Consider the following 26,052-nt stretch of genomic DNA (forward strand, 5'->3'; position numbering starts at 1 on the left):
CGGTGTCCCACCGGGATCCCCTCTCTCACCGACCATATTCAACCTAATGATGACACCCTTGGCCAGACTACTATCGAATCAGAACTTAAACCCACATATATATGCTGACGATGTAACGATCTTCATCCCATTCAAACAAGATCTAAGGGAAATCTCCAACGAAATCAATCAAAGCCTACACATCATGAATTCCTGGGCAGATGCATTTCAGCTGAAACTAAACGCAGAAAAATCCCAATGCCTTGTACTCACTTCGCAATACAATAAGAATAAATTCACCACCATCAACACACCTAAACTAAACCTACCAGTTTCGGACACCCTAAAAATTCTTGGAGTCACCATTGATCGACACCTAACACTTGAGAATCATACGACAAACATAACCAAAAAGATGTTTCACTCAATGTGGAAACTAAAAAGAATTAAACCATTTTTTCCAAGGTCCGTCTTCCGCAATCTGGTACAATCACTAGTACTCAGCCATCTGGACTATTGTAATTCACTAGACGCTGGTTGCAAAGAGCAAATACTTTAAAAACTCCAGACAACCCAGAACACAGCAGCCAGACTAATATTCGGCAAATGAAAATACGAATGTGCGACACCCCTACGAGAAAAATTACACTGGCTCCCACTTAAAGAATGCATCACGTTCAAACTTTGTACCCTAGTCCACAAGATCATCCATGGAGACGCCCCAGCCTATATGTCAGACCTAATAGAACTACCACCCGGGAACGCAATAAAATCTTCTCGCACATTCCTCAATCTTCATCCTCCCAATTGTAAAGGTCTGAATTACAAATTGTTGCATGCATCTACCTTTTCCTATATGAGTGCACAGCTATGGAACGCACTACCACGCAACTTGAAAACGGTCCATGAAATGGCCAATTTCCGCAAACTACTGAAAACTTATCTCTTCGACACATTAATTGATTTGATTTGCTTACTTTATTTATTTTTTTGTCTATTAGATTGTAAGCTCTTTGAGCAGGGACTGTCTTTCTTCTATGTTTGTGCAGCGCTGCGTATGCCTTGTAGCGCTATAGAAATGCTAAATAGTAGTAATAGTAGTAGTAGTATTTATCACAAAGATCAACACATGTAACTGTACAATCTTTAATATATATAGGAATGTCTTATAACGTTTTTTGCTGTAATACAACAATGTACTTCACCACCATGTAACCCTAACCCTCAATAAACCAAATGTATATTCTTTTCTATTTCCAATATCCACGACGAATTGTAAGCCACATTGAGCCTGCAAAGAGGTGGGATAATGTGGGATACAAATGCAATAAATAAATAAAAATAAAATAATGTTTTGGCAAGCAAATCATCCCAATGCTGCTTTGTGCTACTTTCTGAACATTTTTCTCTTTTGAAAATGAGCCCCTAAATCACTTAAAAATTGCTAAAAACAATGGTAAAAATCGCAATTTTAAAGGGGCAGAGCCTAAATATCAAAGTAGTAAAAACAGCCTAAAACTGCTACTAAATAAGATTTCTGGGCACAAGTGGGGGACTCATAGCTAGAACATTAAACCACTTAAAAGTGCTAAAAAACCCCCAATGTTAAAAATCTTGATTTTAAAGGTATAGAGCTAAAATATCAAGAGTGAAAGTAAAACACTTAAATCCATGCTTCTTACCTTAAAAACCAGGTCAAAAACACTTGTTTTTATGAAAAATGATTGAAAAATGCTGACCCGATTAGAAAAGGGTTAAAATCTTGCCAAAATCTGCAATATGACTCTGCGTGGGGTCAAACTCACAAAAACCTTAATTGCTGCAAAATGAAAAAGAAACGTCATTTTTTTAAAAGAAGGCCCTCACAAGTAAATTACAGATACATCAATATTTCTTACATACGTCAACTCAACCCTTCTGTAATTAGAAACTCGTCAAGATGGCTTCCTCTTGTACCACCTGATCCTTCAGCACAGGTTTTTAAATACTGGTACTGAAAGATATTGAGGCCTTTGAGAAGAGAAAACATGTCTACCAGTGGAGTAGCCAAGGGTGGGCCCAGGCACACCCAGTAGCAGCACACCTATGATGTGGCTGGCAGGGATCCCCAAGCCCCACCATTCGAAAACTCCCAACAACTGTCCCTCCTGCATACCTTGTAAATAGCAGATCTTTGCCTGCAGTGAGTAGTGACTGATGTATACTGCTCGCACCGGCCCCACAGCCTTCCCTCTGATATATTCCCGCCTATGCAGAAACAGGAATTTGCATCAGAGGGAAGGCTGTGGGGCCAGCATGAGCAGGTGTATTAGTTACTGCTCACTGCTGGTGAAAATCCTGTTTAAAAGGTATGCCGGGGGGGGGGGGGTGTTTGAGAGATCATATGGCATGCAGGCGAGAGAGTGAGAGACCAAATCACCTTTGGGACAAGGCGGAGTTCTTCTGCCCACCCATCTTGGGCCCAGGCCCACCCAAAATTGGGTGTCTGGCTACGCCCCTGATGGCTGTTGGGCAGAAGAGCAACAGCTCCTGCCTCGGCGCCCCCACTTTCAAAATGGCAGCTCCCAGCTCCTGCCTGGTGCATCCCAGAATGCACCAGGCAGGGGCTAGATGCTGCCATTTTGAAAGTAATGGTGCTGAGACAGGAAGGAGGAACTGTTGCTCCTTTTCTATGGTACCAGGGAAGGGAGAGGAGGAGGGTGGGTCACTAGACCACCAGGGTCAGTTGCTGGTTTTCTTGAGGGGTGTGGGGAGGTGTGCTGGACCACCAGGGAATTTTATTGGGGGTTGGGAGCCATCGGGGGAGTACACGGTCCACTAGGCCACCAGGGAATTTTGGCAGGGGTGCAGGAGGGGTCAGGAGGTGCGTGGGAGGGTCTGGAGTCCACTGGACCACCAGGGAATTGCCTGTAGGGAGGAGAGATAAGGAGCACAAACAAACAGCCTTTGCAGCTGCCTGCTTGTGTTTCCTTCCTCTTCCGACAGCTCCAGAACAGCCGTAAAATTAGCTTGTTGGAGCTAGGCGCTCTGGAGCTGTTCATTGCCCAGAATACTCGTTAAAATACTAATGGGCTCATTTGCATGGGGTTCTCATGGCTGCTAATGGCACACATTTGAGACTTGGTAAACCTCTTTGTGCATGGCTCACTTAGGCCTGGATGCACAAACCTTACAGGGCCGGCAACGATCATTTTCAACCAGTTCCAGCTGGTTTAGCGATCACGGTATCGAGCGACAAATGCGCAAAAGCCTACAGCGACCTGTTTACCGCACTCATAAGCACACAACGAAAATGCAATGCAAATGTATTGTATTTATCGTTCTCATTCAAATGAAGACAACGCACGATGCACAGCCATTTACAGGCGATGCACACAAAGGACCGCACACCTTTAATGTGATTTAACGAGTGCTCAGGAGCTGCCAGTAACTTCAGGAGTTGTCATCTTCCATCAACATAAGCACGTCCATAAAGTGCGTGCATAAGCGCTGTAATCGATGTGTTATTTGTGCGTGCGTGCATATGTTCACATCCATGTTGGAGAAGCCATGGCTGCGCAGGGTCCCCGCTGCAGAAAGCCCAACTTCTCTGACATGGATGTGCTCTGGCTCACACAACTCATTGTCACAAATGAGAAACGCCTCTTTCCCACATCCCTCCCTTCCGACGAGACAACCCCCCCATCCCTCCCTTCCGATAGAAGAAAAAAAAAAAATTTGGCAGCCCATAGAAAAGACTGCACAGTCACCCCTCTCCTTTCTGCCCGTCAACCAATGTGAAAAATGAAAACATCTCACACTCACCAATGAAAATGTGAAATCACACAAAAAAACCAGGATGCAAGCAACATGGCACAACGCATGGCAACTGTCCGCAGAGTGGTTAAAAAATCGCGCTCAGACCGGGACCTATAATGTTCTGCTTACGCGTGACATCTATTTCACACACCTGGGACGCACATCTATGATGCAATCTATGTAAACATGTTTACAACAGCTGCAGCGCTTGCCATGTGCTTAGTGAATGGCTATTATGTGCATGTGTTTGCAACCCCGCTACCGTTGATTTCAACAGGTTAGCGGGACTTTCATGAACCAACCTTTGGATTACCGCATGGCTCATTTGCTTTGATTTTTTTTTTACATCTGTAGTTTTTTCAAAATCGGTAACTTGAAACGTGGACCTTTACGTTTCCAGTTCTTTAACGTTTCTTTCATGCATCTGGCCCTAAATAACATGGTAAGCTTTGTGCATCGGGCTCTCAGTGAAGGAGGAAGGGGATATAGATAGTACTGACACTCTAAAAGACTTAATGAAGGAACAGAGAGATGTGTCTAAAGTTGCCACACTGGTAAAGAGACCAACTGGTTCTAACAGCACTGTTTAAAGTCTATTTAATAGGATGTTTATCGAACACCATTCATGCAGAAGGATTAGTAAACTGACTATCAAAATGCTTCTCATAAGTAAATATCATACTGCTTTTATATAGCGTAAGTTGTAAATAGTTCAATAAATTGTTTAACTTTTCAGCCAGTCTTGTTCACAGCAGTGTTTTTGAGATTCTTGGGGAGAAAAGAGGGAAATCCCACCTACTAACTCCTTCCTTTCCCAGGTAGAGGCACCAGGTACCAACTTTTCCAGGGCTCAATGGAGCCTGCCCAAGGGAGACTCCATCTAGATCGGCCCTGGACCCAGGAGCGCTCACATGGGAGCATTACATAGAAAATGTTAGGCACCGCTGGGATTAAAAAATATTTTTTTTGAACTGTGAACAAGACTATCATATTAGGGAAAAATGGATACTGAAGAAATGGTAATGTTGAAAAATTGGAGCAGAGGTGAAGCGATTGACCCATCTCAGGCACTCTTACACATTGGTGTGCCTGAAGATTTAGGCTCATCTACTATTGAACAAATTCTAGATTCTAGCGATTTTTTTAAGTACTGGGTTATTTATATGTTAGGGGTAAACCTTTTGATGATGTTCATCAGAATTTGAGGGTTTCCTGCTCTGTAAAGTTAGATTCTGCAAAGCTACCCCTCCATTGTCTTTAGGGGAAGAACCTTCTGTTCCACTAATTGTAGTGGGAAAGGGGGATATGCCACCCCAGACTCCTCCTGGTTGAAAGAGAATTTACAAGTCTTTCTAAAAACCAAAGGGAAAGCTTTGCAGAGTGTATCAGAGTTTTCTATCCTGAGGGGGTGGGGAACCAGTTTACTCCCCTGAAACACTAATTGGCACTATGAGAAAGGTAGTGAAAAAATGCTTGCAGCTTCACTATGACGCCAACCCATATAAGAGGCCGAGAGTATTTTCAGCGATTTAACTTCTTCCCCCACCCCCACCCCCTTTGGAGAGGAAACATTTGATCACTGGAATGTTCTAGCCGTCGATGGTGCAAGAATGGCAATGTGCAGAGGGAGAGAAAAAGGTGTTGGAAAGTTTGCAGGCCCCTACCATGGATGTAGTAATGTCTTTGACCCTATCAAAACCTGAAACTACTGCCAAAGATTGCTTAGATCTGTTAGAAGACATATATGGTAGTATGAAAGATAAAGAGGATTGTTTCATCCACTTCAAGACTAACATGCAGAGGCCTGGAGAGAAACTATCCCAGTATGTGGCCCAATTAGAATGGGTTTTGCTCAAAGCTGCAAAGAAAGGTGCTGTCCTGGCTCAGGAAATGGACAGGGCTTGGCTTGAGTAGATTCTTAGAGGCGCCCTGCACTTAGACATTACTGGATGATCTAATTGTATTTGGGAAAACTGTAGAAGAACATGAAGAATGGTTACTTAAGGTGCTGGATCGATTGGCACAATGTGATCTAAATCTGTCATTAGGCAAATATAAATTCTGCCACGCATAGGTTAAGTATGTGGAGCATATTGTTTCTAAAAATGGAATGGCCACAGACCCTGACAAGATAGCTGTTCTCACTACCTGTTCAAGACCAGCAAATCTAAAAGAGCTGCGTTTTTTTCTGGGATTCAGTGGTTATTATAGATGGTTTGTGAACAATTACTTAAAAATTGAGTCCCCTGCTTGGACTGGTGCATGGCTACCCACCCATGAATCATAAGCAGAAGCACAGAATGGTTGATAAAGGGAAGTATTACAAGGTGTCAGAGACCTTTGGTACAAAGTGAATTCAAGAATGTGAAAATGAATTTAAAAAAATTATAAAGAGTTTATGTAATGTTCCTGTACTAGCATTTACTGATCCAGGCAAACCCTTTGAACTACATATAGATGCTTACCTAGATGGGTTGGGAGCAGTCCTATGCCAGCCATACCCAGAGAGACTGAGACCTGTGGCCTGTATAAGCTTCAGTTTAAGTAAAACTGAAAGAAATTACCCTGCACATAAGCTACAGTTCTTACCCCTTTAAGTGGGTGGTTGTATCAAATTCAGGGACTGTTCATATGGGGTAGAGTTTAAGGTCTGAAAACAGGTACTGTACAGGGAGAAAAGAGAGACCCACTCGGGTCACCCTGAACAATTGTATTTACCACAAGAATTCCATAAGATGGTATTGCAGTCTCTCTACGACGACATGGGACACATGGGGACAGAGAGTTCTGCAACTGGTGAGGGACAGGTTTCATTGGCCTAAGCAGGTACACAGTATTGAAAGTTATTGCAACAGTGTACCACCTGCATAAAAAGAAAGGCTCTGCCACAAAGAGCATCAGGGTTGGTGAATATCACAAGTCAAGGCCCTATGGACCTGGTATGCATAGACTTTCTGACTCTGGAATTGGACTCTCAGCATAAAGACCACTTCACTAGGTATGCACTGGCATATCCCACATGGAATCAGAGAGGACCGACTGTTCCAAAGGTACTATATGAGAATTGTTTGTCAACGATGTCTTCCACCACACACATGCACTCTGACCAAGGGAAAGACTTTGAAAGTAGACTCATTAGGGAGATTGTACAGGTGACTGGAATTTAGAAAGTCACATACTTCTCCTTATCATCCTCAGGGAGATCCCCAATCTGAGAGGTTTAACAGAACACTTTTGATTATGTTGGGTACTTTAAAGCCAGTATGTGAGCTACCTGGTTCATGTGTACAATTGCACTTACAATGATGCTGTAGGGTATTCACTGTATTTCTTGATTTTTCTGCAAGAAGCCAGGTTACCCATTGATTTATGTTTTGGTGTTGCAGCAGATGGGTCTTTATCTCAAACTTGTCAGCGGTTTGTTATAAAGTTGAAAGTGCAATTGAAGGCCTATAAATGACTGTGGAATCTGCCTACAAGCTCAGTCAGAGAAACAAACACCACTATGACCAGAGGGGAATGACTTGACAGAAGGAGACAGAGTTCTGTTAGAGAGCTGGGGATTATATGGGAAACACAAAATTACTAATAGGTGGATATCTACTCACTATGCTGTTGAAGAAAAACAGTAATTTACCTGTATATCGAATAAAACCAGAGTGGGGAGAAGGTGCAGTAAAGACTGTGCATGGAAGCCACCTCTTGCCTATTGGGCAGCTACTATTTACTCCAGAGGAAACTCAGGCAACCTCCAGAATACACCAACCTCAGACAAGTAGGAGAATGACAGACTTGAGACACCAAAGTCTCAGGATCATGGGGAACCAGAGGAGACCCCAGAGTATCACCAGGGTGTACCACAGGGTAACACTGACAGTGAGGACTCTGAAAAAGATTGCATGAGGGGACACATGAGGTACATCTAGATGATAACAACCCAGTAACACATTGGCATTGAATGTAAAGGGATACATTCAATAAGCAGAGGGATTCCGGTGTTGTTTTACAGCCATCTACAGCATGTGTTATGATTTTAATTGGACCTGTTTGACATTGCAGATACACAACACTGAGCACATTTATTCCCTTGAGAAAGCCTTGAAGAGAAATGAGTGAAATGGGACCCCACTGGATTTTAAGATGTGTGCTATGATGTTACAGTTATACAAGTTTTACATTAATTAGAAAAACAATTATGTTTGAAGAATAAAGAGGAAGTATTAAGAGGAATCAACAGACAAGAAAAATGTATTCTCTGAGGTTCAAACAGGGCATTAAGTTTCACAAATGGGTGACGCCGACCTGCGTTGCTCAGTCCTGAACTTATGATTAGCATAAGTAGAGCTTTGTGGAGAGCGAGAGCCTTCCCGCCACCGGAGAGCGCAGTCTCCTTAGTTCTTTTTCTACCGCTGTGAAGAGAGGGTGTATTTTTTACCATCTCCTCACTTTACTTGGTTCAAAGAGCTTTTTTGTGCCTTTCGGCAATTTTTTTTGGCTTTTTTGTGTTCCCGTTGTGGAACCCCCCCCCCCCCCCCCCTGTTTTTTTTTGCCTTTTTCCATTATTTTCTAGTTTAATTTTGCCCCGTTTTAAGTTTCCTTTCTTTCTGTCGTCATTCAGCCATTTTAGGCCTTGACTTCGGCTGGAACTTTTCCCTTCCTTTTTGCCATGCCTTGCCCCTTTTCAGGCACCATCGCTTCATTTAATGTAGCTGAGAAAGGTTTTCCTTCCATGTCCACGAAGGTTCCCAGTGGCTTTAAGCACTGTACCTGCTTCACTTGGATGATCTACTACTACTACTACTACTTATCATTTCTATAGCGCTACAATCTCTGGGAAAGACACCCATTCTTTGTGTCCTCAGTGTCTCGGGCCCGACCATAGCTCGACTAACTGTGTTCTCTGCCTTTGTTTCCAGAGAGGCTCAACGAGAGAGGATTTTTGGAGCTAAGTCCGGTTCCTCGACATCGAGCATTGGGAGCGTTGGTAAGCATTGCTGCTATTAGACCCTTAGACACTGGAAGCAGTGAAGCATCAAGTGGGTCTCCACTTGCCTCAATGTCTCCTGCTGGGCAGGGCCCCCGGGACCATCCATTGTTGGACCCAACCCCAAGGCGACGTGTGGATTTGGCATCATTCTCGTTGGCACCAAGGAACCTCAATGACAAGGTTCGGGTGAAGGCCAAGAAGCATTGACATCGATCGCTCTCGATTCATGGTGCTGGGTGCTCCAGGGTGTCAAAGGATTCGGCATCCGAGAAGCATCAGCACTTGGAGGACCACTCTCCCTCCATACAGGAGTTGCCGATGATTCGGTCTCCCAGCAGCCAAGAGCCAGGACCCACGTTGACCTCGCCAGTTCTGCAACCTGTGTCTCAACTGACACCCCAGTCTTTCTTGGTGTCGGCCCTCGATGAGCGCATCCAGGCCTTGCTCCCTGAGCTGCTTCATGGCCTTTTGCAATGTTGTGCTTGCGCCTACCCTGCCTCCCGTTGCAGCCCCACTTGGTCCTCAGCCTGCTGTGCGGCCTCCGACACCGCATACGGCTCTGGTATCAACTGCTACCCTAGCCGGCAGTCCCTCGACGTCAGTGGAGGAAGCTTTGCCACCCCAAACTCAGCAGGACACAGCTCAGCAGATGGTGAGATTACTGGGCTACATGGCTTCCACAATGTATGTTACACCCATGACACGTCTTCACATGAGATCAGCTCAATGCACCATGGCTTCTCAGTGGTGTTAGGCCTCGGGGAGCCTAGATGATGTCATCCAAGTATCCCCAGAACTTGTACACTCCCTTCATTGGTGAACCATTCGATCCAATTTGACTCTGGGACTTCCATTCCAAATTCCTCAGCCACAAAAGGTGTTGACAATGGATGCATCTCTCCTGGGATGTGGGACTCATGTAGATGGGCTTTACACCCAAGGTGTTTGGTTCACCCAGGAAACTAATCTTCAGATCAATCTCCTGGAGCTCTGGGCAATCTTGAATGCTCTAAAGGCTTTCAGAGATTGGTTGTCTCATCAAATTGTGCTCATTCAAACAGACAATCAGGTTGCTATATATTACACCAACAAGCAGGGGGACACCGGATCACAACCTCTGTATCAGGAGGCTGTCCGGATGTGGCATCGGGCTCACCAACATGGCATGTTCCTTTGAGCCACTTATCTGGCGGTCAAAAACAATACCCTGGCTGACAGACTGATAAGTATAATGCAACCACATGAGTGGTGCCTCAATATGGGCATTGCCTGCAAGATCTTCCAAGAGTGGGGCACCCCCTCAGTGGATCTCTTTGCCACTCAGATCAACCACAAAGTTCCTCAGTTCTGTTCCATGCTTCAGGCTCATGACAGACTAGTGTCAGATGCCTTCCTTCTCAATTGGAGGACAAGTCATCTGTATGCGTATTCTCCCATACCTCTAGTTGGAAAACTTTGCTAAAAATTCAAGCAAGACCACGGAACCATGATTCTGATCACGCCTTACTGTCTGGGGCAGACATGGTTCCCTCTACTTCTGGAATTATCCTCCAAAGAACCATGGAGATTAGAGTGTTTTCCTACCCTTATCACACAGAACGAGGGGTCTTTTCTACATCCCAACCTCCAATCTCTGGCTCTCACAGCTTGGATGTTAAGAGGCTAGAATTAGTTTCCTTGGGTCTTTCGGAGGGTGACTCCCAGCTGGCACCCAGGAAAGACTCCACTAAGAAGTGCTTGCTATTCTTTCAAATGGAGGAGATTTGATGTCTGGTGTGAGAGCAAGGCCCTAGATCCCCTTGCTTGCCCTACACAGATCATGCTTGAGTATCTTCTACACCTATCAGAGTCTGGTCTAAAGACCAGCTCTGTAAGGGTTCACCTTAGTTCAATTAGTGCTTATCATCAATGTGTAGAGGGTAAATCTATTTCTGGACAGCCTCTAGTTTACTTCATGAAAGGTTTGCTTTTGTGAAAAGTCCCCTGTCAAACATCCACCAGTGTCATGGGATCTCAATGTCGTTCTCACACAGCTGATGAAAGCTGCTGTTGAGCCACTGAATTCCTGCCATCTGAAGTACTTGATCTGGAAGGTCATTTTCTTGGTGGCTGTTACTTCAGTTTGTAGAGTCAGTGAACTTCAGGCCTTGGTGATGGATGCACTAAATGCTAAGTTTCATCACAACAGAGTAGTTCTCCACACGCACCCCAAGTTCCTGCTGAAAGTGGTGTCAAGAGTTCAATCTGAACCAGTCAATTGTCTTGCCAGCATTCTTTTCCCAACCTCATGCCCATCCTGGTGAAAGTACCTTGTACACCTTGGATTGCAAGGGAGCATTGGCCTACTAAATGGAGCGGACAAGGCCTCACAGACAGTCTACCCAACTTTTTATTTCTTTTGATCCCAACAGGATGGGGGTCACCATCAGGAAACGCACAATCTCTAATTGGCTGGCAGATTGCATTTCCTTCACTTATGCCCAGGCTGGGCCAGCCCCAGAGGGTTATGTCATGGCTCACAATGTCAGAGCCATGGCTTCGTTGGTAGCCCACTTGAGGTCAGCCTCCATTGAAGAAAAGTGCAAGGCTGCGACATAGTCTTCATTCCACACAGTCACGTCAAACTACTGCCTTGATCAGGATACCCAACGCGACAGTTGGTTCGGGCAGTATTGCAGAATCTGTTTGGGGTCTAGAATCCATCTCCACCCTCCTAGGCCAGTTTTATTCTGTTCCAGGTTGCACTCTCATTCAGATTGTATACAGTTTCAGGTTAATCTGCATTATGTCTACTACTACTACTATTAAACATTTCTATAGCGCTACTAGACTTACGCAGCGCTGTACAAATGAACATGAAAAGACAGTCCCTGCTCAACAGAGCTTACAATCTAAATTGGACAGACGAACAGACAGCTAGGGGTGGGGAAATTGCAGTGGTAGGGGTGATAAGTGAGGGTGTTGAGTAAGAGAGTCATGGTTAGGAGTCAAAAGCAGTAGCAAAGAGGTGGGCTTTAAGCCTAGACTTGAAGACAGCCAGAGACTGAGCCTGACGTACTGGCTCAGGGAGTCTATTCCAGGCATAGGGAGCAGCGAGATAGAAGGAACAGAGCCGGGAGTTAGCAGTGGGGGAGAAGGGGGACGACAGGAGACATTTACCCAGCGAGCGGAAAGGTACTGAGGTTATGTCCTCGCCGTTGCGAGGCCCAATTGACCAGTGTTTGTTGTTTAAGGTGAACCTGGATGCTAGGGATTCCCCATGTGATACTACTACTACTATTTAGCATTTCTATAGCGCTACAAGGCATACGCAGCGCTGCACAAACATAGAAGAAAGACAGTCCCTGCTCAAAGAGCTTACAATCTAATAATCTGATAATTAATGCGCTGCTTTCCTCAGAGAAAGTGAAGTTATTTACCTGTAGCAGGTATTCTCCGAGGACAGCAGGGCATATATTCTCACAATCCCCCCCACCTCCCCTTGGTTGTCTCCTTGTTTTTACTTTTTTGCTGTAGTATAAAACTGAGGAGACTGCATTCTCGCGGGGAGCAGGAAGGCACTCACGCATTGGCGATGGAGTGTGTCTCGTGTTCGACAAAGCTCTACTTATGCTAATCATAAGTCCCGGACCAGGCAACGCAGGTCGGAGTCACCCACATGTGAGAATATAAGCCTTGCTGTCCTCAGAGAATACCTGTTACAGGTAAGTCTTTGATTTATGAGAGGATGGAGGTTTTTTGAGCCATTGATGAATTGAGGTTTTACTGGTTACTGTGTTGATTGAAGAAATAAGTACTGCAGACTTGCAGAGACGTTTTCCTCCATTGTTTTGTCCTCTTTGATCCTTTGATTATAACATAGGGTGTTTGAACCACAATATATGTTTTGTGCCTGCAATATAGACATAATTTCTGCCACTTGCACTAGTATTTTATAATGACACATAGGATCTCATTTTAGAAGCGTATGGATGTCCTAAAATGCCGAAAAAATTCCATGTGCTGAAAGCATCTAAATAACGATTTTCAAAAAGTGGAAGATGGACTTTCAACACTACACTACATCCAAATAGCAAGGGGAAGTGATGTGGATGTGTTTTGGGTGGTACTAGGGACGGCCAAAAATTAAGACATCCAACAACAATAACTGAAGCAGAAAAAAATGTCTAAAAAGAAGGACATCCTTACTTAGACCTGTTTCAATCATGTCACGGTTACAAAAAGGTACTCTAAATGGAAAGCTGGCCACTGGAGGAATTAAGGCATGACCCCTCTTTAATCCCCCAGTGGTTGTTGACCCCCTCCATCTCTGCTGAAAGTGAAACAGAAAAGGGATACTAGGCTCTCAACAGCCTCAGGTATTATGGGCATTCTCCTTTAATGCAGCAAGCAAATGTGAGGGGCAGCCTAGTGGTTAGTGCAGTGGACTTTGAACCAGGGGACCCAGGTTCAAATCCCACTGTAACTAATATTCTTTGAGGACAAGCAGGCCTATTTATTCTCACAAGAGGGTAACGCAGCACCGTGTTGCCCGGTCCGGAGTTTATAACAAGCTTTACAGAGCTTTGTGGAGCGCGAGACATGCTCCACCATGCACGTACAAGTTCCTTCCTGCCCGCCATGAGGGTGCGGTTGCTGCAGTTTTTCTACCATGGTGAGGAGAAGCTGCATCTGTAGTTCTCTTCACTCTCGGTTCGAAAGAGCTTCTTTTTTAGTGTCTTTTCAGCGTCCTTTTTGGCGATTTTTCGCTATGCCTTGTTCAGGCTTTTGTCACCTTCTCTTCCTGTATATTTTTAGTTCTTTTTGGCTGGTTTTTAAGTTTTCTTTATTTTCCATGCCTTAGGCTGCATTTAGGTCTAGTCTCTGGTTGGGTCTTTCTCATGATTTTTTTTGAGGTGCCTTGCCCCTTTTTTCAGGCACCATCGCGTCTTTTGATTTGGCTACAGAAAGTTTTCCTTCCATTCCCACTAAAGTTCCCAGTGGCTTTAAGTGCTGCTCCTGGTGCAATTGAATGATCTCTGGTAATGAGACCCATTCTTGGTGTCTTCAGTGCTTAGGGCCCAACCGTAGCCCTGCCAACTGTGTCCTTTGTCTTCGAATGAAGAAAAGGACTCAGGTGTCCAGAGAGACTCAGTGTGAGAAGATTTTTGGAGCCAGGACCATTTGATCCAGTTTGACTCTGGGATAACCATTCCAAATCCCTCAGCCTCAAAAGGAATGAAGATGGAAGCATCACTCCTCGGTTGGGGGGACTCATATAGATGGTCTTCACACTCGGGGAGCCTGGTCCCTTCAGGAAGCAGGTCTTCAGATCAATCATCTGGAGCTCTGTGCTATCTGGAACGCTCTAAAGACTTTCAGAGATCAGCTGTCCAACCAAATTGTGCTCATTCAAACAGGCAACCAAGTTGCAATGTATTGCACCAACAAGTAAGGGGGCACTGTATCAGGCCCTCAGTGTCAGGAGGCTGTCCGGCTATGGCGCTGGGCTCGCCAGCATGGCATGTTCCTTCAGGCCATTTATCTGGCAGACAAAAGCAACAGGCTGACCATGGTTATGCCACTGCATGGGAGTTGCCCACGAGATCTTTGAGTGTGGGGCACCCCCTAGGTGGATCTCTTTGCCAGTCAACTGAATCACTAGCGTCAGATGCCTTCCTCCTGGATTTGGGAGACAGGCCTTCTGTATGCGTATCCTCCCATTCCTCTTGTGCGGAACACTTTGCTGATACTCGAGCAAGACCATGGGGCATGATCTTGATCGCACCTTACTGGCCACGATAAATCTGGTTCCCTCTTCTTCTGGAGTTATCCTCTGAAGAACCGTGGAAATTGGAATGTTTTCCGACCCTCATCATGCAGAACGAGGGATCTCTTCTGCATCCCAACCTTCAGTCTCTGGCCCTCACGGCCTAGATGTTGAGAGCCTAGAAAGTGATTATTTGGGTCTGCTAGAGGGTGTCTCTTGGGTCTTGCTGGCTTCCAGGAAAGATTCCACTAAGAGGTATTATTCTTTCAAATGGAGGAGGTTTGCCATCTGGTATGAGGGCAAGACCCTAGATCCTGTTTCCTGCCCTACACAGACCCTGCTTGAATACCTTCTACACCTCTCTGAGTCTGGTCTCAAGACCAACACCTCAGCACAATTAGTGTTTATCATCAATGGGTAGAGGGTAAGCCCATCTCTGGACAGCCTCTAGTTGTTCACTTTATGAGAGGTTTGCTTTTATCAAAGCCCCCTGTCAAACTTCCACCTGTGTCATGGGACCTCATAGTCATTCTCACCCAGCTGATGAAAGCTCCTTTCAAGCCACTGAATTCCTGTCAATAAGTACTTGACCTGGAAGGTCATTTTTTTGGTTGCGGTTACTTCAGTTCTTAGGGTCAGTGAGCTTCAGGCTTTAGTAGTGGATGCTCCTTATACTAAGTTTTATCACAACAAAGTAGTCCTCCGTACGTACCCTAAGTTCCTACCAAAGTTTGTGTCAGAGTTCCACCTGAACTAGTCCTTTGTCTTGCCAACATTCTTTCCCCGACCTCATGCCCATTCTGGCAAGAGAACTTTTCACACCTTGGACTGCAAGCAATCATTGACCTATTTTGTGGAGCAGATACGGCCCCCCCAGGCAGTCAGCCCAACTTTTTGTTCCTTTTGATCCTAACAGGAAGGTGGTCGCCATCGGGAAATGCACAATCTCTAATTGGCTGGCAGATTGCATTTTTTTCACTTATGCCTAGGCTGGGCTGACCCTGGAGGGTCATATTAAGGCTCACAATGACAGAGTCAGCTGTATCGGTAGCCCCCTTGAAGAAATTTGCAAGACTGCAACGTAGTCTTCAGTCCACACATTCACATCTCATTACTGCCTTGAGCAGGATACCCGATGCAACAGTGTTGCAGAATCTGTTTGGGGTCTAGAATCCAACTGCACCCTCCTAGGTCCGTTTTATTCTGTTCCAGGCTACACTCTCATTCAGATTGTATATAGTTTCAGGTTAATCTGCGTTATGTCCTCGCCATTGCGAGGCCCAATTGACCAATGTTTGTTGTTTAAGGTGAACCTGGATGCTAGGGATACCCCACTTCTGAGAATAAATAGGCCTGCTTGTCCTTGGAGAAAGTGAAGGTACTTACCTATAGCAGGTATTCTTCGAGAACAGCAGGCCTTATATTCTCACAATCCTTCCCACCTCTCCTAGGAGTTGTCTCCTATTTTTTATTTTATTTTTTATGCTGTAGTGTTTAACTGCAGTAACCGTGCCCTCACAGCGGGCAGGAAGGCACTCGCACATATGCGGTGGATCATGTCTCGCACTCCACAAGGCTCTGTAAAGTTTGCTATAAGCTCTGGACTGGGCAATGTGGCACAGCATTACCCACTTGTGAGAATATAAGGCCTGCTGTCCTCGGAGAATACCTGCTACAGGTAAGTATCTTCACTTTTTATCCTTTAATTGTGAGCCCCTCAGAAACAGGAATATACCTACTGTACCTAAACATATGAGCAAACTGCAACCCTGAAAGCTATTGCAGTATTGTATATTCAGGTGCAGTAGGGTTTTTCTTTTCCTGTTTCTGGAGGGCTTATTATTAGAGGAAACATTTCAGTCTGGTCCTCCGGTTTAAGGTCTACTGTACTAACCACTAGGCTGCCCCTCTGGTCTGCATGGACGTCTGTATGACAATTTTTGAAGAATGCTGCCATACAGACTTCCATGTCCCTTGCTTCAACACATTCATAATCTGGACATTTCAGTTTGGAAAATGTATGTTTGTTGGACGTCTCTAGCACTTGGACGTTTGTCTCTCATATTTTTGAACAGATTGTTCACACATTTTTCTGTTCGAAAATTGGTGCGAGATGGATGTCCGTTTGGGATGTCCTGATGTAAATGTCTCTATTTCGACTTTGATGTCCTTTCAAAAATGCTTCTCATAGGCTTCTGTCCACAGATTTGTGTATGTGTGCACATATGTGCATATCTGCCAAAAGTTTTACCTAAGCACTATTAACTTACATCACATACATTTGCAAGGGGGATGTGCACATGGGTGGAGCTTAGGCAGGGCTCAAACTTAAGTGCTGAACTTATAGACAACTGTAAGTTACTCAGGTATCTGCAGCAATTAGGCACTAACACGTAACACCAGCTCTATGGTTGTCATAAGTACTCGCACCTAAGTTAAGCACATATGTACCTGATTAGATTAGTGTTCTGTAAAGGAAAACAGGCATCTATGTTCCTTTATAGAACATGCTCCTACCAGGTGCCTTGTAGTACAATTAACCCCCCCACAAGTATAGCAGCTGCAGCAAGTGCTGTCCATTTAATCAGTGCTGCTATGTTTCCAGATAGTGGCACTAAATATACATGGGTTTTTTAAATATCCTGCGGCCAACATTTAAACAAACACAATTGCCATAGTTTTAAAAAAGTGACTCAATGTCTACTTTTATGCAATACATACTTTGGCATTTTCAGGAGGTGACAGTGGGCATATTGGAGGCCGAATCATCACTTCAGCAACCCTAGAGCAGGGAAAGTTTGGAAGCTAGGTGTAAACAACATACAGACCTCCATTAAATAGCCTTCACAATGTCACTGAATAAATCTTTTTCTTCTGAAAGGAAAAGACCTCAGAAATTGTAATTCAATAAGGCAGATGAATTGGTCATTCCTTAGCACAGCAATAGATGAATCCAGAGACTAGTGGGTTATGACCATCTACCAGCAGGTGGGGATAGAGAACGCTGACTGAAGTGCCTCATGGGATGGAATTCTCCCCGTGCAGTCAGTATTCTCTATCTCCAGTAGACGGATAAACGGTTTCTTTCCATGCTCCTGGCTTTATCTGCTGCTAGTTCCTGGCCTTGGACTTCAGTGTAGCATTGAGGTGTGTGGCTAAACAGTGCCGCTGTTTTTTTTTTTTTGGGGGGGGGGGTACACCTGGTCACCAGGTCCCTCCCCCACCCACTACCACTCTCCTATCCTGCCTCTTTTTTCCATCCTCACATTAAAAAAAAGAGAAAAAAATTGCACCAGTTTGAAAGCAGGCAGTGTTCTCTCACTGTGACCCAGTGGATGGTGGAAGTATTCTTTTCTTAGAATTGGACTCTAGAGAGTTTGGGTTACCGTTGTAGCAGCTTCGAGGACATTAGGCAGGGCTCCCGACAGCACTACTTGGGTGGTGACTGTGTCTCTTAACACTTTAATTGGGGCTTTTTTTTCTGCTTTCTGCATTCTGGATGGCCACGGAGCTTGTTAAGCACTGCTCCCTCTGTGGTAAACAGAGAACAGCATCAGGTCAATGACCGGGGGGGCTGTGCCACTTCCCCGATGTCGGAGGGGGTTGGGATTTCTGAGGCTGCGGGGGTTTCCTCCACAGCTGAAACATGTGCCATTTCTACAGCCTTTGGCAGTGCATCAGCGGCCATTTTGCAGTGCAAGTTGGGGACCTTGCTGCCTTCTGTCAGTTTTGATAGTCCAGCTGAAATGCTTGCTGCACATTTGGAGCCTCCGATGGTGCTTTCAGGGGTAGGGTTACCATATGGATCCAGAAAAAGGAGGACACATTGATCCAGTCCGAGTTTTGCTTCCATTGAAGGCAATGGACATAAAACCCAGACTGTCTCAATCTGTCCTTCTTTTTTTGGAGCCATATGGTAACCCAATTCGGGGGAGAGGAGACGGAACCTTTCTCTCCAGAATTCGTGCTTCTGCTACATCGCACCTATTTAATAAAAGCATCAGGACAGGCTGGGGCTCCACTTTTGGATCACACAGGACTCCTGGTGGAGGACCCTAACCCCAAGAGGTGCCGCTGTAACTCCCTTTCTCCCACTCTCTCTGAGAGGGGTCTTTCAGGTTCTTCACTTTCCACCCAGGAACAGGGTGAATTAGAGGAGGGAGAGCTTCTGCAGGAGGAGACAGATGATCCTTCTGAGGTCTGTGTCTTTCATAAAGAGGAACTGGCTTCCTTTATTACTAAGGCCCTCCAGGTCTTCAATATTTCTGCGTCTGACACTGCTAATCCGGATACTTCAAATCCTAAAATGGCTAGCACCCGTGGGCCCCTCACACCTTTCTGGTGCATGAGGCCATGCACAAAATTAATTTAGCACAGTGGGGTACGCCAGACATGCCACTACACGTAGCCAAAGCTATATCCCGGCTGTACTCGTTGGCGCAGTCGAGCTGGACAAACTCCATCTGCCTTGAGTAGATGCCGTGGTGGAGGTGGTCACCAAAAGGACAACCTTACCTGTGGAAGGTGGCATTGCCTTAAAAGATGTAAAGGATAAGAAGCTGGAGGCCTCTCTAAAGCTTTATTTTGTAGTGGTGGCACTCACTGCAGGCGGCTATATGTAGTTCTTAGGCCGTTTGAGCCTGTCTTAGTTTGGTGCAGCAATTTGTGGATTCTTTCCAGGAAGCCAATGCTAGGATTCCCTTAGAATTGCCAGATGTAGAGACAGGGTTGGCTTATTTGGCAGATTCCTTATATGGCTTGATTCGCACATACATGAAGCAGATGTCTTTGATGATCACGGCATGCCATTTCTTGTGGTTGCACCACTGGGCGGCGGACACTGCTTCTAAGCACCGTTTGATGAAGTTTCCCTTTAAAGGGCACTTGCTATTTGGGGAGGACTTAGAGAAGTTGGTTAAAGACCTTGGCAATTCTAAGACTCAGCGTCTGCCAGAGGATAAGGTGAAACCCTCACCGAGTACTGGTCAGTCCCTTCCTCATTTCAAGGATACATGCTCTGGTATAGGTCGAAACAGTTGAGCCACTGTCAGCGCTCTTACTATCAGTCACTGCAGCCCTTTCGCTCTACTTCCTTCACAATTCCTCCTCTTCAGCTCATCCCGCTCAATGCTGGGATGCCAGAGCTCGGATTGGAGGATGGCTGTCCCTGTTCTTCGAGGAGTGGGCCCGCATAACTTTAGACCAGTGAGTCCTCGACATTATTCGAGAAGGTTACAAGTTAAAATTTGCCTCTCCTGTCACAGATTTTTTTTTTTGGAGTTCCCATGCGGGAACTCATGCAAGCGGGCTGTGATTTGTTCGATGCTCAGCTCTTTGCTGACATTGAATGCCATTATTCCAGTTTTGCCTGGTGAAAAACAGACTGGTCGTTATTCCATTTATTTTGTGGCTCCCAAGAAAAAGGGGGACACCTTCCATCTGGTTCTTGACCTCCAATGAGTCAATCTTTCTCTGAAAGTCTGACACTTTCGCATGGAAACCTTGTGTTCAGTGCTGACTGCAGTGCAGCTGGGCGATTTCCTTATAGCCTTGGATTTCAAGGAGACATATTTACACATTCCCATTTGGCCTCATCATAAGAAGTTTCTTCACTTCGCTGTGCTCAGCCAACATTTCCAATTTCAGGCAATGCCATTTGGTCTAGCCATAGTGCCACAGACTTTCTCCAAGGTCTCGGTACTGGTGCCAGCCTATCTGCGGCGCCAAGGTGTTCGCATCTATCCTTATCTGGATGATTGGCTAATCAGAGCATCTTCCGTCCAGGAGAGCAAGCAGGCCATGGCTCGAGTCATATCTCTCTTACATTCCTTGTGTTGGGTCATCAATTTACCCAAGAGTCAGTTCATTCTCACGTAGGCACTGGAGTATCTGGGTGTTTGGGTCGACACTGCATAGGGCTAGGTCTTTTTGCCAATGCAATAGTGCACCCAGCTACAGAGGCAGGTTCACCTTCTGCTTCAGTCCCTCGAGTTTGGGGCTATGTTCAAGTTCTCTGGTCAGTGGCAGCGGCATTGTATGTGGTGCCCTGAGCCCAGGCTCACATGCGTCCACTGCAGTCACTGGTCCCTGGAGTCGCAGGATTATGAGCGGAAGCTCCGCTGGACAAAATCAGCTCGTCGCAGCATGCTTTGGTGGCTGTTGAACTCCAGTTTGCACAAGGGACTCCCTCTTGCAACTCCAATATGGATGGTGGTGATTATCAATGCGAGCCTGTCAGGGTGAGGTGCTCATTGTCTCCGACAGATCGCTCAAGGTCAGTGGGCCCCAGAGGAATCCCAGTGGCTGATCAGTCGGTTGGAGCTTCGGGCAGTGCACTTTGCTCTGTTACAGTTTCATGGTGGAGGACATGCTGGTGCGTGTCCTCTCCAAGGAAAGAAAATTATCAGGTAAAACATAATTTTACATTCCTTAGTGCCAGCAGCAGACGAATCCAGAGACTAGTGGGATGTAACAAAGCAGTCATAATTAGGGTGGGCAACCGACACTCCCGCTAGAAGAACCGATGCCCCAAAAGCAGCATCTGCCTGAGAAGCGACATCCTGATGATAATGTCTGGAGAAGGTATGGAGGGATGATGATGTTAATCTGCTGCAAATTTCATCCAGAGAAAATTAATGCATCTCTGCCCAAAAAGTGGCAACCGCCTGAGTCAAATGCACCCATAGATGTGCTGGAAGGGGCTTCCCTGCAATCACCTAAGCTGAAATAATAGCTTCTTGCACCCAGCTAGCAACAGTCGTTTTTGATGCCACCTCCCCTTTGCGAGGACCAGTGTGAAGTACAAACAAAAGATCAGACCGATGAAATTCACGGGTAGCCTCCAGGCAATGAAGAATATGGCGAACATCCAGAAAGCACAGTGAGCCACATTCCCCGAGGGTAAGATAATGGCTAATTAAGGTAAAAAGCAGACACCACCTTAGGAAGAAAAGAGGGAACCATGCACACCATAACCCATCCTGACAGGACACCGCTTGCAGCTCCAAGACCCCACGCGCCAATGACACAGCAACGGGAAAGACTGCTTTGAGGGTCAGATCTTTCAAAGGAGCCGTCTGAAGAGACTGAAGCACTAGATTAAGACTCCACTCCAGATATGGAGGGCGCACTGGCGGCTTAAGTTGACACACTCCCTTTAAAAAACGGATGACATCTGCATGGGATGCTAAGGAGGAACAAAGCAGCTTGCCTCTATAACAGGTCAAAGCCACCACTTGCACTCTCAATGAATTGTAAGCCAGCCCTCTACCCAAGCCACTTTGCAAAAAGGCTAAGATCTGGGGAAGAGAAGACTGCAATGGGGAAATCGCCCAATTTGCACACCATGACTTGAAAAGCCTCCATACGCTTGCATAAGCCATGAAGGTAGAATGCTTCTTTGCCTGAAGCAACGTAGCAATGACTTCTGGAGAATACCCTATCTTCCTCAACTTTGCCCGCTCAATAGCCAAGCCATAAGACCAAAGTGGAAGGGATCCTCCATCTGAATTGGGCCTTGAACCAGAAGACAGGGCCAAAGGCGCAATCAAGAGGCTCATCCACTTTCAACCGTACCAAGTCCGCATACCATGGACAACGAGTCCTATCAGGCACAACCAGAATCATGCAACCCAAATGGAGTAGAATCTGCTGGAGGACTCAAGATAACATGGACCACGGAGAAAACACATAGATAAGAAGACTGCTTGGCCACGGCTGAAGAAGGGCAATCGAGACCTTCCGAATCGTGTTCTCGCTTCCTGCTGAAAAACTGGGGGGCTTTGGCATTGTGGTGATTTGCCATGAGGTCCATGACTGGCGTCCTCCACTTGGCCCAGATCAACTGAAATGCTGACTCCACAAGTTCCTATTCTCCTGGGTCTAAGACATGTCTGCTTAGGCAGTCAGCATGTACATTCTGAACTATGGCAATGTGTGCTGCTGAGAGCTGCAAATGAGTTTCTGTCCAACTGACGAGTACATGAACTTTGAGAGCCAGGACTGCACTGTGCATGCCCCCTTGTCAGTTGACGTAAGCCACCACTGTCATAGTAACATAGTAAATGACGGCAGATAAAGACCTGTATGGTCCATCCAGTCTGCCCAACAAGATAAACTCATTTTACATGGTATGTGATACTTTATATGTATACCCGAGTTTGATTTGTCCTTGCCTTTCTCAGGGCACAGACTGTAGAAGTCTGCCCAGTACTGTTCTTGTACTAAGTTCTGAAGCTAACATCGAAGCCCCTAAACGCATTTTTGAATTCCATTACCGTTTTCATCACGCGTGGGATAAACACAAAGGAATCCTGTTTAGAAGGAATGGTTCCATGGAATCTTAGCGGAGATTGGGTGGTGACGCCGGTAATTGGAAACAGAACGGGAGCTGGGCAGACTTCTATGGTCTACACCCTGATCGTGACTGAATAGATAGGGAGATGGGCTGGAGTGTAAATTTTAAGGGGCTTCGATGTTAGCTTCACTGCTCTCTATCTCCACCTGCTGGTAGATGGTCACAACCCACTAGTCTCTGGATTCAACTGCTGCACCTACAAGAAATAAAATTATCAAATAAGACATAATTTATGTCCATTTGTCTGTTTGTAGATTTTTTAATTGCCCTTGTATTATTTCTATTGCCTCTAGAAAATAGACCTTTGTGTCTTCCCTGCCTAGATGCCTTGATATAAAATTACCTTCTCTGTGTTTGGCTCTTGCTAGACTTCCTAGGCATGCATATATGTGAAATATATATTTTTTAAGACTATGGGAGAGAAACCCATGAAAACTGCAGTATTAATCTTTTAGCTAAGTAGAATTTCTTCCTTTAGAAAAAGACTTTGGATGAATATGAGAAAACATTGGCAGAATTAGAAGGTCCTTATTTGTCTACATTTGATGAAAGTGAAGAGGGTACTTTTCGAATGGTAAGTATGCAGAAAGAGCAAAGGGAGAATTCTATAAATTGTGCCTAAAGTTAGGCACCAGAAAATTGGGCACTAAGCTAGTATTCTATAATGGCAGAGTTGGGCACCAAATCTGTTAAAGAATACTAGCATAAGTCCACAGTTTTGTGCCTAACTGTAGGCACAACCACTTATGCCATGTACTGGCACCTAATATCAGCAGTTGGGTGCCTAACTTGTAGTACCATATTTTCACGCATATAAGCTGCTGCTTATATTTGTTTGTACATTTTGACTAGAGGGGTTGCGGCTAATACATGTTCCTGTTCACATAAATGTGCAATGGACTATGTAATGTGAAGTTTATCTAATTTTATGCGCAGTTAAATTGCACTATCAGCCAAAAGTGGGGGAGGAACATGCCTGGCACATGCACACAAAAATTTAGCAGTATGCGGGGCTCTTGCGTGCATGCCCAGACAAAAATGGGAAGTGTCAGCACACATTGGAGTCTTCTTCTGTGCCTAAATATGTACGCTTTCATTTTCAGTCTTGTCAGACATGCACACATTTGTTGTTTACTATCTGTGTTTAAAATGTACAATTTTGGCCATCTGTACTATGCACATTAACACCTGCACGTGAGCATTCAGCACACAATAACGTGCGGCTTATGCAGAGGCACATTTAAATGAAGGCAGAAATTTTACAGCTTATAGTTGTAGCCGGCTTATATGCCTGAAAATATGGTATTCTATAAAGCACGCACTGAAATAGTTGTAACATCTATGACCTGCCCATGCCCCTCCCATGGGAAACACCCCTTTCATAGTTACACACAAGAACACTTAGGCGCCTATTTATAGAATAGCACCTAAGTGCACTTTTGCACCTAACTGCAGTTTCAGCCCTGTTTTGGTACCAAACATCCATTAAGTCTTGTTGCCACTCCACAGGTTTGGCACCTAATTTGTGCCTAACTTTAGGCGCCATTTATAGAAATTCCCATGAAAATGCGTTTGACCAGCTGCTCCTTGAAGCAGTCATTTATTTCATCTAGCATTTCCTGTCATGCATTCACCCTTAGCATTCCATGATGTGGCATTTATCCAATTAATATTGGGGTAATTGAAATCATCAGTATTCAAAAAGCATTCGCCTCTCTTCTATTCAGAGTGCTGCTGGCTGCCTTGCAATTTAAAAATGTGGAGAAAAAAGACCTCAGAAATATCAGGGCTTTAAAACTTACAGCCACAGCTGATTTAAGAAAGTCAAAAGCTCCCCTTCTATCATCAGTCACAGAAAAAAAACTCTACAATTGCAGTATGTTGCAAACAGCAGTCAGAAACATCACATGAATAGGCAGTAATAGTTCCAGTCAGAAAAATCTTTCAGTAATAAACACATCAGCCAAATATCAATAATATAGCTAAAGACAAAAATGTCCGAAATTACTGATCTGAAAGCTGAAATGTCAGAAGAAAATCCCGACAGGAGATCCCTGTTTCACCACTGTGGCATCCTCAGGGGAAACTGGCAACTGGCACACATTCAAAATGGCTGCGGGAAAGATCAGACACCAACCACCTTTATCCTATTCAGCATTTTTGTTTCTGACTGCTGTTTGCAACATACTGCAATTATGAAGTTTTTTTCTGTGACCGATGATTGAAGGGGAGCTTTTGACTTTTTTTTCTAAGGTCTTTTGTCTCCACATTTTTGGAGTGGCCTAGTGGTTAGGGTGGTGGACTTTGGTCCTGGGGAACTGAGGAACTGAGTTCGATTCCCACTTCAGGCACAGGCAGCTCCTTGTGACTCTGGGCAAGTCACTTAACCCTCCATTGTCCCATGTAAGCCGCATTGAGCCTGCCATGAGTGGGAAAGCACGGGGTACAAATGTAACAAAAAAAAATTGCAAGGCAGCCAGCAGCAGTCTCAATAGAAGAGAGGTGAATGCTTTTTGAATACTGATTATTTGCCCATCTCTGATCCTGTTTGTTTTTCTTGAAGGTAATTGAAATCACCCTGAAATCACCTATTATTATAGTGTTACTAGCTCCACTAATTTCTGCTAAGATTTCATCATCTGTCCATTCTGGCCTGATGGACAGTTGTATCTCCCTACCGATATTCTCTTTCCCTTCTCTCATGGAATTTCTGTCCATAAGGTTTCCACATTAATATCCATTTCTTGTTGAATTTTTATTCTGTTTGTCTCAATTACCTTTTTATCATATAGCGCCACCCTTCCTCCAATTTGATCCACCCTATCATTGCAATATAATTTCCATAGCATCCCCTCAGATCAATCCAGAGACTTGTGGGTTATGCCCAGTGTTGCCAGGTGGAAAATTTTTTTCCCACCCAATCCAGCGTAAAAACAGCCCAAAACCCGCCCAAACTCAAACCCCGCCCCTGACACCCCCACCCCGCGTCATCAACCCCGCCCCCGCCGTCACCGTCCCCGCCTCCCCTGTCACCGGCCCCGCCCAAAACGTCACTAACCCCGCCCCCGCAGCCGAAAAAACCGCCCGAAGAACCGCGGAAAAGAAAAAAAAGAAGCCCAAAAAACCGCGACCCACCGCGGGCAAAAATTTCCCGCGGCGGGTCGCGGAAAACCGCCCAATTGG

The 26,052-nt window shown here is 45.2% G+C and overlaps 1 protein-coding gene across 5 annotated transcripts in view; it reads left to right on the top strand.

Annotated features, from left to right (window-relative positions):
* Positions 1-26,052, top strand: part of LOC115470254 (DPY30 domain-containing protein 1-like) — a 103,624-nt gene that overhangs the window by 65,674 nt on the left and 11,898 nt on the right. For all 5 annotated transcript variants that reach the window (XM_030203267.1, XM_030203270.1, XM_030203266.1 and 2 more), the window contains exon 4: positions 23,348-23,443. In XM_030203267.1, coding sequence (XP_030059127.1) covers positions 23,348-23,443 — 96 coding nt within the window. The remainder of the gene's footprint in view (positions 1-23,347; positions 23,444-26,052) is intronic.

This window comes from Microcaecilia unicolor, chromosome 5, assembly GCF_901765095.1.
Source record: "Microcaecilia unicolor chromosome 5, aMicUni1.1, whole genome shotgun sequence".
NCBI classification, from domain to species: domain Eukaryota; kingdom Metazoa; phylum Chordata; class Amphibia; order Gymnophiona; family Siphonopidae; genus Microcaecilia; species Microcaecilia unicolor.